The sequence below is a fragment of the Lichenostomus cassidix genome, chromosome 2 (assembly GCF_008360975.1).
Source record: "Lichenostomus cassidix isolate B80296 chromosome 2, HeHo_3.0, whole genome shotgun sequence".
NCBI lineage: Eukaryota > Metazoa > Chordata > Aves > Passeriformes > Meliphagidae > Lichenostomus > Lichenostomus cassidix.
The window spans coordinates 21183681-21196018 of record NC_139482.1 but is presented as its reverse complement, the minus strand read 5'-3'; the positions used below and the strand labels follow the sequence as shown (position 1 = coordinate 21196018).

Below are 12338 nucleotides of genomic sequence, written 5' to 3'. Positions count from 1 at the left end.
GCAAGAGTTACCATTTGATCTCACAAATCTAACAGGACAAATTTGAGTAACTGAATGGGCAAGAAGCTGCTTCCCAAGAGGCAATCTAACACTTGTTCCCAGCAGCAGGAAAGCCCCGTGGCACCGGATCTCACACTCGTTGTGCTTTTAAGTGTAGAGGATGATGTTAATTTGATTCTAAAATTTTGTTGATAACTTTTGATTTCCTATGAGACTAATTACTGCAAGTCTTCAAATCACTGTGAAAGGAAGAACTGCAAGAACTTTTGGGAAGACATATTTATTTTTTTCCTCTTTTGCTGAAAGGGAAGCAGCAAAGATTCACATATAAAAGGTTACATACAACTAATGTGCAAGAGGTCTTTAATATATCACTACTGGGGCAAAACCAGAAAAATTGCTGACTGCTCAACCTCGTGTTTTTAAAATGCACTCAGTAAGGTTCTTCATCAAATACTAATGGCTAGGGAAAGTATGATAAAATAGATTATTATAAGCATGATTAATCAAGTATAGGGTTACATATAGAAAACAAAAGTCATGAATGAAAACTTGCCAAGTTCAGAATCTTTTCCTGACATAATTCGTAAAAACTTTGATGGCCATTGAAGATCACACTTCTAAAACTAAGAGAGGGAGCAGAGCAAACAGAGACTCACCCTGTGACCCAGAAACACCAGTTTCCATTGCTCCCCACAGTGACTGTAGCTTTCAGAAAGCCAGATCCAACAGGAAAAGCACGTCTAGGAGTCAGAAAAAATACTACAACAGCAGCAGTGCAATGTACCAGTCAGCAGCCCTGGAGCTGGCTGCAATCAGACAGGGAAACTACTTCCTTGTGAAGAAGCATGAGATCAGAGGGAAAGGACTCCAACAAGGACAATCTACCCTTGGTGAAATACCCCTCTCCCAGGGATGCCTGGCAGTCTCAGGTGGGCGGAACCCAAATGAGCTCTACTGGTGCACAGCTGCAGTGTGAGAGGCAAACAACCATCACCCATCTGCAGGGGGAGAGAAGGCAAAACAAGGGCAGTGACGCACACGGCATGGGCAGCACTTGAGCATGAACCCATCTGGATCACTGTGTCATCTCTCTGGAGAAAGGACTATTGTCTCAAGAACACCATTTAGGCAAGAAGGCAAACTCAACCGATCCAACAGTCAGGAGGATTGAAGGCATTTCCTTTGCTGAAGCAGATGGTGCCTTGAGGTCATTTTTAGCTGTGTGTTTTCCAAGCTCTGGAAGGAATCAATAGCATTTAAAGGCCCCCTTTCCAGCATGTTTTGTAGTCTTCAGATGTGATGGAACAGAGTTCCACTACAAGAGGAATCTACAAAAACCCTCCATTAAGACACCTTTACACTACAAATAAAGCATTCAAATGTAGTAAAAACAGTCCACACTAACTTTGCTCCTTTACACAAGTAACAGTGACCAAAACATTTTTCAGCAACACTGACATATTCCAAATGTTTTCAACTGGTCTTACCTTTAGTTCACATACAAATGAAAGTTTACTACCAAAAGATAAGCTCTGCCCACTGAAAGTGACAATCCCTCTTTGACACCTAAAGCCTACCAAGTTTATTAACATCTTGTCAGCATCAGAGGCTAAGAAGAGCTTGACAAAACTTGCAGACTCTTAGGCATGCCAATACATTGCTCAATCAATTCCACAGATAATACTTTTTAAATATGACTCACCCTCTACATTCAAGTATCAAAGTTGGAAAATGCAAGAAAAGCACATTTCAAAACTCCTTTTCCCCTTGATACAGCCTAGGAGATCAAAATGAATCAACATTTTCACTGTATATATTTTCTGAAACCAGCGATGGATGGATTTTTTTCATTCCCACAGAATTTCAGGGGTTGAAATACTTTAAGGAGACATTTCTGGAACAGAGTGTATTCCTACATACTGCTATTCTTCTGGGCAATTTTTGAGCTGAAAGTCGGGGCTGTAGCCTTCATGCTCCTATACATCACACTTCCATTAAAAGGCATTTACCCAAATTTACACGATTTTTTCTAAACTTTTTAAGACTACCACAGTCTGCAATATGTTTTTTCTGAAGTATGGTGCCTTGCTACGGTTTTCTGGTCTAGTAACACCCATTTCATTTAAAAACAAGGAAGAGAGAGAAACTTTAGAGTGAATTTAGTGTACGGAGACAAATCAGAGCTGGTCAAATTACCAGATGAATCACCAAATTTCATTGTCTGAGGGCAAATGCCCAACAGCAATGCCATGCTTCTTAACTTTAACTAAATCAAATTTGCAAGCTGGAGTCCTGGTGACTCAACGGTTAAAACAGCTCTACATCATTTGCCACTTTCTTTCATTTCTACATAATTCTTTAACTTCAGGTGACACTGGCTTTCCACTTGGACTTACCCAACCAGGCAACCCATGCTTGGCCTGGCAGAACACATCCTGTCCAGGTGCATGTGCACGTCAGCCACCTTTGCTGTTCAGTGCTTAACAATAAGGTTTCTGGGAAAAAAACATAAGCCTTCCCTAACACTGTCCTCCCACTAAAGTATTAAAAGCTTGCACAGATGTAATCTTCAGTGTCCAAAGCTCTTATCTGTACTGAACATGCTTCCATCTGAGGAGAGAGCTGCTGTTCCACATCCACACTTGGCTGTGGCTCAGCACAGCTGCTGCTGCACAGTTCATCCCTGCAGCAATGATTTCTCCTCTGCAGATGTGTGCAACTATTGCAGTGGCTTCAGAGGAGTGCTATCAGGGAGCATCTGCAGCTATGACAAGCACAATTTCATCTGACGGTCTCGGTGATCCTATATGTGCTCCAAAAGACAACTGCACAGAACAGCATAGCCTCACACTATCTAGGAGAGCACTGGCAAGCCAAAGGAAAGAAGGTAACTAGAGGGCGTTGAAGGCTTTCTTGTCTGAAAGTTTTCCACAGACAATCAGAGCAAGTTTGACATTGTTTAAAACAAATTACTTAAGTCAAAACTAGAGAAAAGGAAGACAGGATTAGAGTCACAGTGACTTTTGGGGATGTTAAACACAGCAGTTTTGGCTAACATGCAAGAAACAAACAATTACACTGTTTCTTGAAAATATGATTGTGGAAAAATATTATCTAATGACAAAAACACTGAACCATATCAGATGAATGAGAAAGAGATACTGCATAGGAAGACACCACAATCCTCTGTCCAGTCTTGATCTTCTGACAGCACTGGGCTTCACCCTCCACATCCATAGTTACCCAGACTGAGAGAATACACATGGGCCTGCACTGGCAACCAAATCATCTGACATGTGAGCTACTTCCCACGAAGCAGAAGAACAGTCTGCTTGGAAGGAGATGCAGCCCAATCCATGGGAATGGAAGACAAGGATCCTTGTCTCCCATCCTCTCCAGGGAGAGAAACCCAGCAGGAGGCAACACCAAGTGGAAGGACTACAAACCTCAGCTGAGCTGATTGGAGAGGGAAAAGCACTGAGCCAGTGCTAGCTAGAGGGGCCCACAATTTACAGAGCTGAACCTTATCAGGCTTTTGAAGGTTTTATACAGTTTGATTGACCTTTAAGCAGTGTTTGACAGGATAACTGTGATAATGTTTTCACAAGCAGAGCCCTAAAAAAAGTTGTTAGTTTTGAGTCACTTAAAGACTGGTATGATTATTGGAAAAACTACAAAAGGGACCTGGACTACCAGACAGATAATGTATCTACCATGACCTTTTTACACATATGTCCATAATGCTCCTGCGGCAAACATTTTAGAGTGAACGTTAACTTCACATGTAGCTCCTCCAGAATATGGCTAAATCTCATCAAAGTTTATCACAACACCACTCAGGATGCAACACACTTCCACACCATGAATGTGTTGTAGCTGATATAGCTGATTAGCCACTGTAAGGGTCCCAAAACAGGTATACAGTGAAACTGTGGCAGAAAGAATACTCAGCGTGATCCCATACTCAGGGGCACAAGCACAGACCAGGAGTGAATACTGATACATTCGTCAGAGCTGGAAGGGACTCCTCTGTCAGCCTTTGCAGTTACAACACTGATCATGGCAATGAGCAAATGTTGAGAAAATACCTTCTATACAAATTGTTACATTTGAGCCTTTAAGATGCTTTCTGGCTGTATATAAGCCTGTTTTATGAGGATCAGCCATAGCTTTAGGAATATCTCTCTTTTCCACTCTGCTATGACACAAGCATGAGAAGATGACACAAAACAACACGAACTCTGAAGCAGCAGCTAACAGAGACTTTTTGCTCAATGATTTTTTGGACTTGTACATTTACTGTCATAACAAATCTCATTATTGAGCAGGGAAATACTTTTCCTGATATGAGCTTGCAAAGAAGGATAAATTAGGAATCTGAAATAGTCTTTGCCTATAAAATACCAAAAGACGCTATGAATACTTTATAAAAAGGTACTCCTGGAAGCGCCTCCTCTATCAGAAATCAAAGGACACTCTCAATGCTCTTACATCATTTGAAACACAATCTATGCCAAAGTTTGACTTTCAGGACTCTTTTCCTCTTTAAGAGGGCAAGACTTTCATCAAGAATATGAATATTCTAACCACCATTCATGTATTCATAAAATATTGCTATGTTGGTGAATTATCATATTGCAGAACTGCATACACTAAACATAAAGTATCACACACATTTTGCCTAATGCCTTACAAACCTTAAGAGAAGAGGCAACAAGGCAGGAAGAAAACCAAATTCAGCAATAAACCAAATGCATGTTATTATTCACTATAACCCCTTTCCCAGTTTAGCCTCCTCCTCTTTAGTTTTGTGTTAGGATGATCGAAAATTGTGCCTATGTTTCTCTAAGAGACAGCAGTCATTTGATTAAGTGGGCAGAAAAGAATTTTTAAATTAGGCAATTTCTCATGATACTTCTCTTTCCAACAGTCACCATCCATCAGTCCTAAACTCCAGAGATGTTTTACAAGCAACTCTTTTTTAAAGAAAAAAATTGCTGTTCATTTGAGCTACCAAACACAGTAACTTAAAATACCAACCGAAGTTGACAGCATCAGAAGAGAAAGCAAGAGTCAGCAGTTTCAGAAGCACCTGCAAAGAACAGGGATATCCTGTTTGAAGACTAGAGGGAGAGGACAAGAAATCAGAGAATCCAATAGCAAAGACTAGGCAACACCTGAATAACTAAGGAAGATTTCAAATCCAAGTGCAAGCAGAGCTATGCAAACTCAGCATGACAGAGCAAAGCTTCTCTGAAATTGATCATTAGCAATAAGAAATCATTTAAGAAATCTGCAAGCCATGATTCCAAATCAGTGTACACAATTGTATCATTTGGTCACAAACAATGCAGGCTGTGGAAAACAAATAAGTTCTTTACGGAAAACTACTGACTCACTCTGGACTGCAAACAACATGTACTTCTGTCTCCAGACACAGCTCAGTCCTGGAGCCCCTTCAGAGCAGGCTCCCCACAACCAGGTCACCCCTTTTACTCTCTCAGAAGGAATACAGCATACCCTCATATCAAGAGGCAATGGGCAAGTGAAAAACAGCTTTTGAAACAGAAATTGCTATATCGGGAATGTCCTGCACAACCAGCAGAGATGAGTGAATCTCTGTCCACAGTAAGTCAGAATCTTGTTCCCACTGAAAATCACAGCAAATCTCACAAATTTCCATGTAACACCTAGATATATCAAAAACGGAAAATGCAATGAAAGCTGCAAGAGGAACAACGCTGTCCTTAGACTGTGTGTGCAGACCTACAACATGACCACAAAATGCTGGCCTTAAGGAGAACTGGGACCCTTGCTGGGGTTGAGGGGCAATCTCCAGCTGAGAGCAAGATCCCTATGAAGTTACACCCAGGGCTGAGGGAAGGCATCTGTTGGGTGAAGGCATGTAATGGTCTCTAATCTCACTCTAATCGTCAGGTGAAAAATGAAACTCATCTTCCCAACCACAACACTTGATCCAATAAATATTACAAAGAAAAAGGTTCCCCAAGCCAGGTGCTGATGTAGAACCCAAACCCAAATTTGCAAAGGTGTCCTTTGTGCTTTGTTTTGCTCTCAGGCAGAAGAACAAATACAGGCAGTGGGGAGGGATGCTTACACATTCCCACATTTTAACAAAGAACATGCCTGCATAGTATTGACGAAAGGAAAATATTACAAAACTCGTGGTTTCCCACGTGCTTCTTACAATACCAAAATATGGCTTAAGGCATGGAGTTAAAGGTTCCTTACAAATATTCCAGGTGGGAACTTCCCTTCCTTTAAAAACAAAAAAATCTTAGATTAGCCTTCACTGAATGTCCCTGACATAGAGGACTTTCATCTTCTAATAGGCTTATTTATGCAACAGTAAATTACGTGTCCATTGCTAAGATCCTGGATTACATTAATGATAATATAATATAAGTGTATTTTTAGCTATATCTTATCTTGATTATTCTATAGACTAAGTGCTGTGCAGCTGCTAACAGGAACCCCTTGGAGGAACAGAGAAATTGAAATACAGGAGTGTCACAGATACTAGCAGTGACTCTATTCTGCAATGGAATTAAAAGCAGAAACCCAAAGTCACATGAGTTCTTCACTGTCCACTATATACATATCTGAACTCTATACTCTGTACATTAAAGCATAAATGACATGAACATGTAATAGCCTACATTTGCCTTGTGCTGTGTTTTGAAGTACAGCAATCCTGGACAAGCACAATTGTGAGCACATTAATTATGTTTTTTAAGCAATTACATTCTGGGTTTCTAGGATGAGTGTATAGACTATTTCCTTTACTATTTAATAGTAAAGCATGCATGTAGAGAAGTCCCTCAACTCTTAAGGCAATGGCCCAAAAACCCCGAAACAAACAAAGCAAAGGAGGTTGGTAGAGAAAAACCTCAACAAATGCTGAAAACAAACCATCAATTTTTAGAAATCTGGCATCCATCACTTCCCAGTAATTTCTGCCTTCAATTATCTCCTTTCACCCCCTTTTCTCATATTACACTCTTCTGGCTCAACTCCATCATGAGCCTGTTGTAAAACTCCTGATCTGCAAAGGCCACGCTTTTCTCTGCATTTCCCTGCATGATCATCTTCATTTCCCTTTGTGCAGTTCTGAACTCAGGCTTGCATCCTTCTTGTTCAACTTCTGCCCTTTCTGCAGCTAAAGCTTTCATCCAGGAATTAAAGGAATCCAATCCGATTTAATGTGACTTCCTTCTCCCCAGCTTATCTCTCTCTCCCCCTTTTATCTTTATCCGATTCAAAACACAACTACACTCTTTTACATTAATTCAACATTAATTCAGCTACAGCCTTGTTGTCTAGTTCTCTGACTGCACCTTCCCACTCAGGTATCATTGTTTTTCTAGACATGATTGCTAGTCCTTCACTCACCAGAGATTATTCTTGAACACTTTTACCTCCTCAAAGAAGCATCCTCAGTTAACTAATCCAGAAGGCCATTGGCTTTGGTTTGAAATCGCTATTCAAGGCCAGTTTTTTTAACTCTCATATACAGCTATACAAAGACCATTAGCAATGGATAGAACAATGCACAGAGACACAGTGTATTTAATCATAACACAAACAAATACATATGGAAATGTTATTGATGGAGAGGGCACTTCTGTTTCCCTAGGCTTTATATGCCACTGACTGTTAACCCTTCAGGGCAGGCATAGGTGTCTCTTCATGTACCAGCAGAACCCAGCACCTTTATACTTCATGTGCCATCCACCAGACACCCAAAAGCAACCACAAAGTTAACTCTGTGCAGTCAGTCCATAACTTTGGTAAGTACCTTCCTAAATGCAGCTCCTACAAAACTTCAGTTAAGCAAAGTCAGCCACGCTGCTGCTCCATTACCGCCGAGCTGACTCAGATCCCTGGGCAAGGGATGCAATATCCTGCAATTAGGATGTAACCATGCTCAGTGCCAGAATCACAGAAAATCTGTACTGCTTCACTCGGTTTGGCCTGCTTGGCAATTTTCTTTGTCCAAAGCACTGTCAGCTACTGTATCCTTCCATGAGTAACAACCATCAGATACCATGGGAAAGGGTGCAAATTCTTTAAGCAGCAGCAAGAAACTTCTTGATCAGGAAGAAAAGTTGTAGTAGCTTTACACATTTACATCATAGCTTTTACACATTTACAGTGGTTTACTCTGGAGGCTGTTGTGAAATAAATGCATTTAACCCTTTTCAAACCACTCATGTTACTTTTTCTTTTCTGCTGAGAGTAATATTCATACATAATTTTTTTCTGCTAAGAGTAATATTCATACTAACAACCTAACTAGATTACCAGGACTTGAAAATTCTATGAGCATAAAATTTGGTGAATAAAAGTTGAGACATTCAGAAACACAAAAACCATTAATTAGCCATTTGTTCTGTAATACCAGTACTGATCCTAATACTAATAGTAATACTAAAGCTAAATGCAACCATTACTAAGTTTTAAACAGACATGTCACAAAGTGTTTGAACTGGTGACTCTTCAAGGGTCTTCAAAGAATCCTGAATGCCTACAGGATGGTTTTGGTTTTTTTTTTTCCTTTTGCAAACAAAGCATTATGGAACTTTAAGAATCCTGTTTTATTGTACTGTAATGTGGTTTTCATATATGAAAAATCTTTACATAGAGTAAGTTTCATTCAGGGGCAAACACATATGCTATGAAAAGCTTGTTTATTATTTAACTGCGCAAAGAGAATGCAAGTTATCAGTGCTTATACTTCATGGATTATAAAAAATAAAGATGAGACAATTTTTTCACCTATTTTGCTTCTTAAATGCACAGTACTCAATTGGAAAAAGAAGAAACACAGGCCTGCAACTCATCTTGGATGTCAGCAGTTACCTCAAATGCTCAAATTTTATGTTCTTCTATAACAACATAGACTCAACGGTTTTTTTTTTTCCTTTGGATGTAACAGCCATGTATCACCTCAAACAAAAGGGGTCAATATGAAAATTACTGTATTTTAATACAAAATGGGACTGTAAGAAGTTATACGGATTGGTCTTCATATAATAGAAATATATTTTGTAACACAAATAGTGTCAGGTTAATGACTGGACTCGATGATCTTGGAGGTCTTTCCCAACCTTAACGATTCTATGATTCCGTGGAATTTGAAAATATACCCCGGGTTGGGTAGCAAGCAATATGTACATTAAATCGCTGTGTTTAGTTCACATGTTACATTTCAGGCAATCCCTTTCCGATATCCAATTTCTATTTTTAAAATCACATCTGAGTCCACAGACCACAAACCCACCCTGCCCACGCTTCAGCCAGCAGCCGGAATGAAGCCGCAGCGTTTCAAGCCCCGCTGTCGCAGAGGCACCGCAAGTTTCGTTTCGGGTCGCCCGGCCGCCGCAGGCAGGGCTGTGCCGCCCGGGCCCCGCTGACAGCCGGGAGGCACGGACAGCCCCGGGGACCATCTTAACTCGTTCGGGCGCCCTTGCAGCAGGGCTGGCGTTCCCGGCGCTCCTGCGGGAAAGCCAGCCGCGCGTCTCGCCGAGCATCGCTCCGCGCCGGCTCCCTCGGGCGCGCACAGCCCCGGCGGAGGGCGCGGCGAGGCTCCGCACGGCCGGCCCTGCTGCGCGGCCCCTCCGTCCCCCCGCCCGGAGCTCACCTGTGTCCGCGCCGCCTCGCTCCGCACCCGCGTGCTCAGCGCCGGCCACCGCGCCCCGCCGCCGCCCTCGCCGGAGACCAGCCGCAGGGGCCTGATGCTCTCCCGCTCCGCGAAGGGGCTCTGGCCCCGCCGCCCCGCTGTCGCCGTCGCCGGCCCGGCGCCTCCTGCGCAGGGGAGAGGCACCGTCACCCGGCTGCGCCCTCGCCCCCGGCGCGCAGGCTGCGGCGGAGCTCCGTTTCCATGGGGCTCCGCAGCAGCCTCGGCGCGGCGTGCCCCCCTCCCCACCGCCACCGCCGCCCCCGCCCCGAGCCCGGCGGCGCTGCCCCGCGCCCGCGACTCACCTGGGGCCGCTGTCAGGGCGCCGAGCGCCAGGCAGAGGAGGCAGGCGGCAGCCCGCATGGCGCTGCCCGCCGCCCCGCTCGCCGCCGAGCGCCGCCGGCTCCGCGCCTGCACGGGCGGGGGGGCTGCGGGGCCGCGGGGCCGGGGCTGCCGAGCTCCGCCCCGCCGCCGCGCCGAGCCCCCTGCCTGCGAAGGAGATGGCGAGAGCCGGCGAGGCTCCCCGCAGAGCCCGCTCGGAAGAGGGAAGTGCTGGGAAATGTAGTCGTTCGCCGGGGCGTGAGAGAGCGGGGCGAGACCGCAGGGAAGCCCCGGAGGCCGGGGAGCGCCGCAGGGATTCCGCAGTCGCCCCCGCCCCGTGGGGCCGCCCCGGTACCGCACCGCCCCGGTACCGCACTGCTCCGGGCCCGAGGGAACCCCCGCCGCAGAACTTGCCTCCACCGGAGCCGCGGTGAGGGCGGGGGCTCTCTGGGGAGGCAGCCGGGGCGTTTTCCCTCCCGCCCTGCCCGTACCGCCGCCAGCCCCTCTCTCCTCTAAGGGATCATTTTCAGAGCAAACCTTAATTTCCTTCTCTATGACCTTTTTTCCCTTTCTTAAATTTCTACTCCCTCCCCGCTCTTTTAACAAAGAGGGTAGGAAAGGATTACAACGCAGAATCATTCCTTTCGCGTTACAACACGCTCTCCTGGACTAAGCAAGAGGCAGAAGTGTCAAGGAGTCCCCACGATGTCCGTTCCCTGAAACGCGAGAATTATTCTCCCTCAGCGGAGGGATGGCTGCATCTGCAACCCAATTCTACACTCCCACCTACCGGGAAGCCGAGAGCAGCAGTGCTGCCTCTCAGCACGGTGTATCGCACCTTCCTTAACTACAGTTCTTTATGAAAATGGGACGAAAGTGACGATTGCCTAGGGCACCTCTTTCCCCGCCGTTTTCCGAAGGGGCGATAGCAAGGACTGGCGTGGCACGCAGCGGAGGTGAGGGGAGAGAGGAGGAGGATGTCAGGGCATCGGCAGATGCAGCTCTCTACCGACCCAGGCGAGAGAACACAAGGTGTAACTCCTCACTGCAAGGCTTGTGCCAGCTGTAAGCACATAACGAAGGAAGAGGTGGCATCACAAATAATGATGTGAAAGCTGCTGGTCGTTGTAGCCTCGAAGATTAAAAGAACAAACAAAACCTTTCTTTTCATCGCCTTAAAACCATGATGCTGATCCGTATTAATTGCACTGCTTGCACTGACAACAGCCAGGACACCCGGCACCTCCATTTCTGCTCTCAGGAGCGTTTCCACCCGCCGCGCTGCCTTCTGTCCTGCGCGGCTCCCCGCGGGAAGGAGCACGCTCCGGGCACAGCGGCTCGGCAGCTGCTGCCTGGCTCCCCGGAGCCACCCGCCAGGGAATGCCGGCGCTCCTGGCCCCATTTCTCTGTAGGGCTTACTTTACTTACACATACCATCTTATTAAAGGAACCGGTTAGAGGATAGATGAAGAAAATTTAGTTTCTCACAGGTTTTTTTCCCGTGATTTAAAACAGACAAAATGACAGTCCAACGAGATGAAGAGCAGAGGATTGCATTTGGAAATATATAGTAACTTCGAGGAGAAATCAGCTAATAAGTTTTGTGCAGTCCTGCTTACACTGCAATCAGGCACTACAGGCAAGATGGAATATTACCTCACAGTATCTATTAAATCCTGAAGCAGCTGTTGAAATAGTGCAAAATTAGTTTATAAAACTGTGCTGTGGGGTGTCAAAAAGACCATGCATGTGCTGGGTAAAGAAAATGAGAAAATGCTATTTATAGCAAGAAAAATCAGTGTTATAGTATGATGTTTCAATCTTCTTACAAAAGTCATAAATCCTTACATTTCAGGCTGCAGCCAACCTCTGCAGTTATTTCAGTCAGACCAAACTTTTCCCACTGCCCACTATTTCACAGCTGCTTCTGTCAGTATTTCTGTAAGAATTCATGACATAGGGTATATATTACATCTGTTAGGCAGTAGATACACAGTACAGTTATACACTCATTTCCTCGATCAGTACATCATATATTTCTTTTTTTCCCTTGCTCACCAGTGTTAAGATTTAGTGTAGGTGTTACACATGGAAGGTTCACCAATTCAGCACCAGCCAAGGCTTGGCTGCTTTAAGCTAACTATGAATGCAGAGTTTTATTCAGTCTGTGCTCAGCAGATATGGTGAGGTATGATACATATGCTTCATAAATGCAGTCCTTTTTTTAGTATGCCAACTCTATTTTGGTCAAATTCTTCACTAATTTTAAGAATAATATTTATAACTGGTTGGGGGGTTTTTTGTTTTGTTTTTT

General features: G+C 44.5%; 1 protein-coding gene across 11 annotated transcripts in view; it reads right to left on the bottom strand.

The window, feature by feature from the left end:
• The window catches only part of ADAM22 (ADAM metallopeptidase domain 22), a 127769-nt gene extending 117624 nt beyond the window's left edge, over positions 1–10145 (bottom strand). For 9 of the 11 annotated variants that reach the window (XM_085050649.1, XM_085050650.1, XM_085050653.1 and 6 more), the window contains exons 1-2: positions 10009–10144; positions 9668–9831 (exon numbers count right to left, since the gene is read on the bottom strand). In XM_085050649.1, coding sequence (XP_084906775.1) covers positions 9668–9831; positions 10009–10066 — 222 coding nt within the window. In that variant the 5' untranslated portion in view covers positions 10067–10144. Of the gene's footprint in view, positions 1–9667; positions 9832–10008 lie in introns of all 11 variants that reach the window. The other 2 variants (XM_085050647.1, XM_085050656.1) reach the window with 2 other exon arrangements.
• Positions 10146–12338: the final 2193 nt, after the last annotated feature.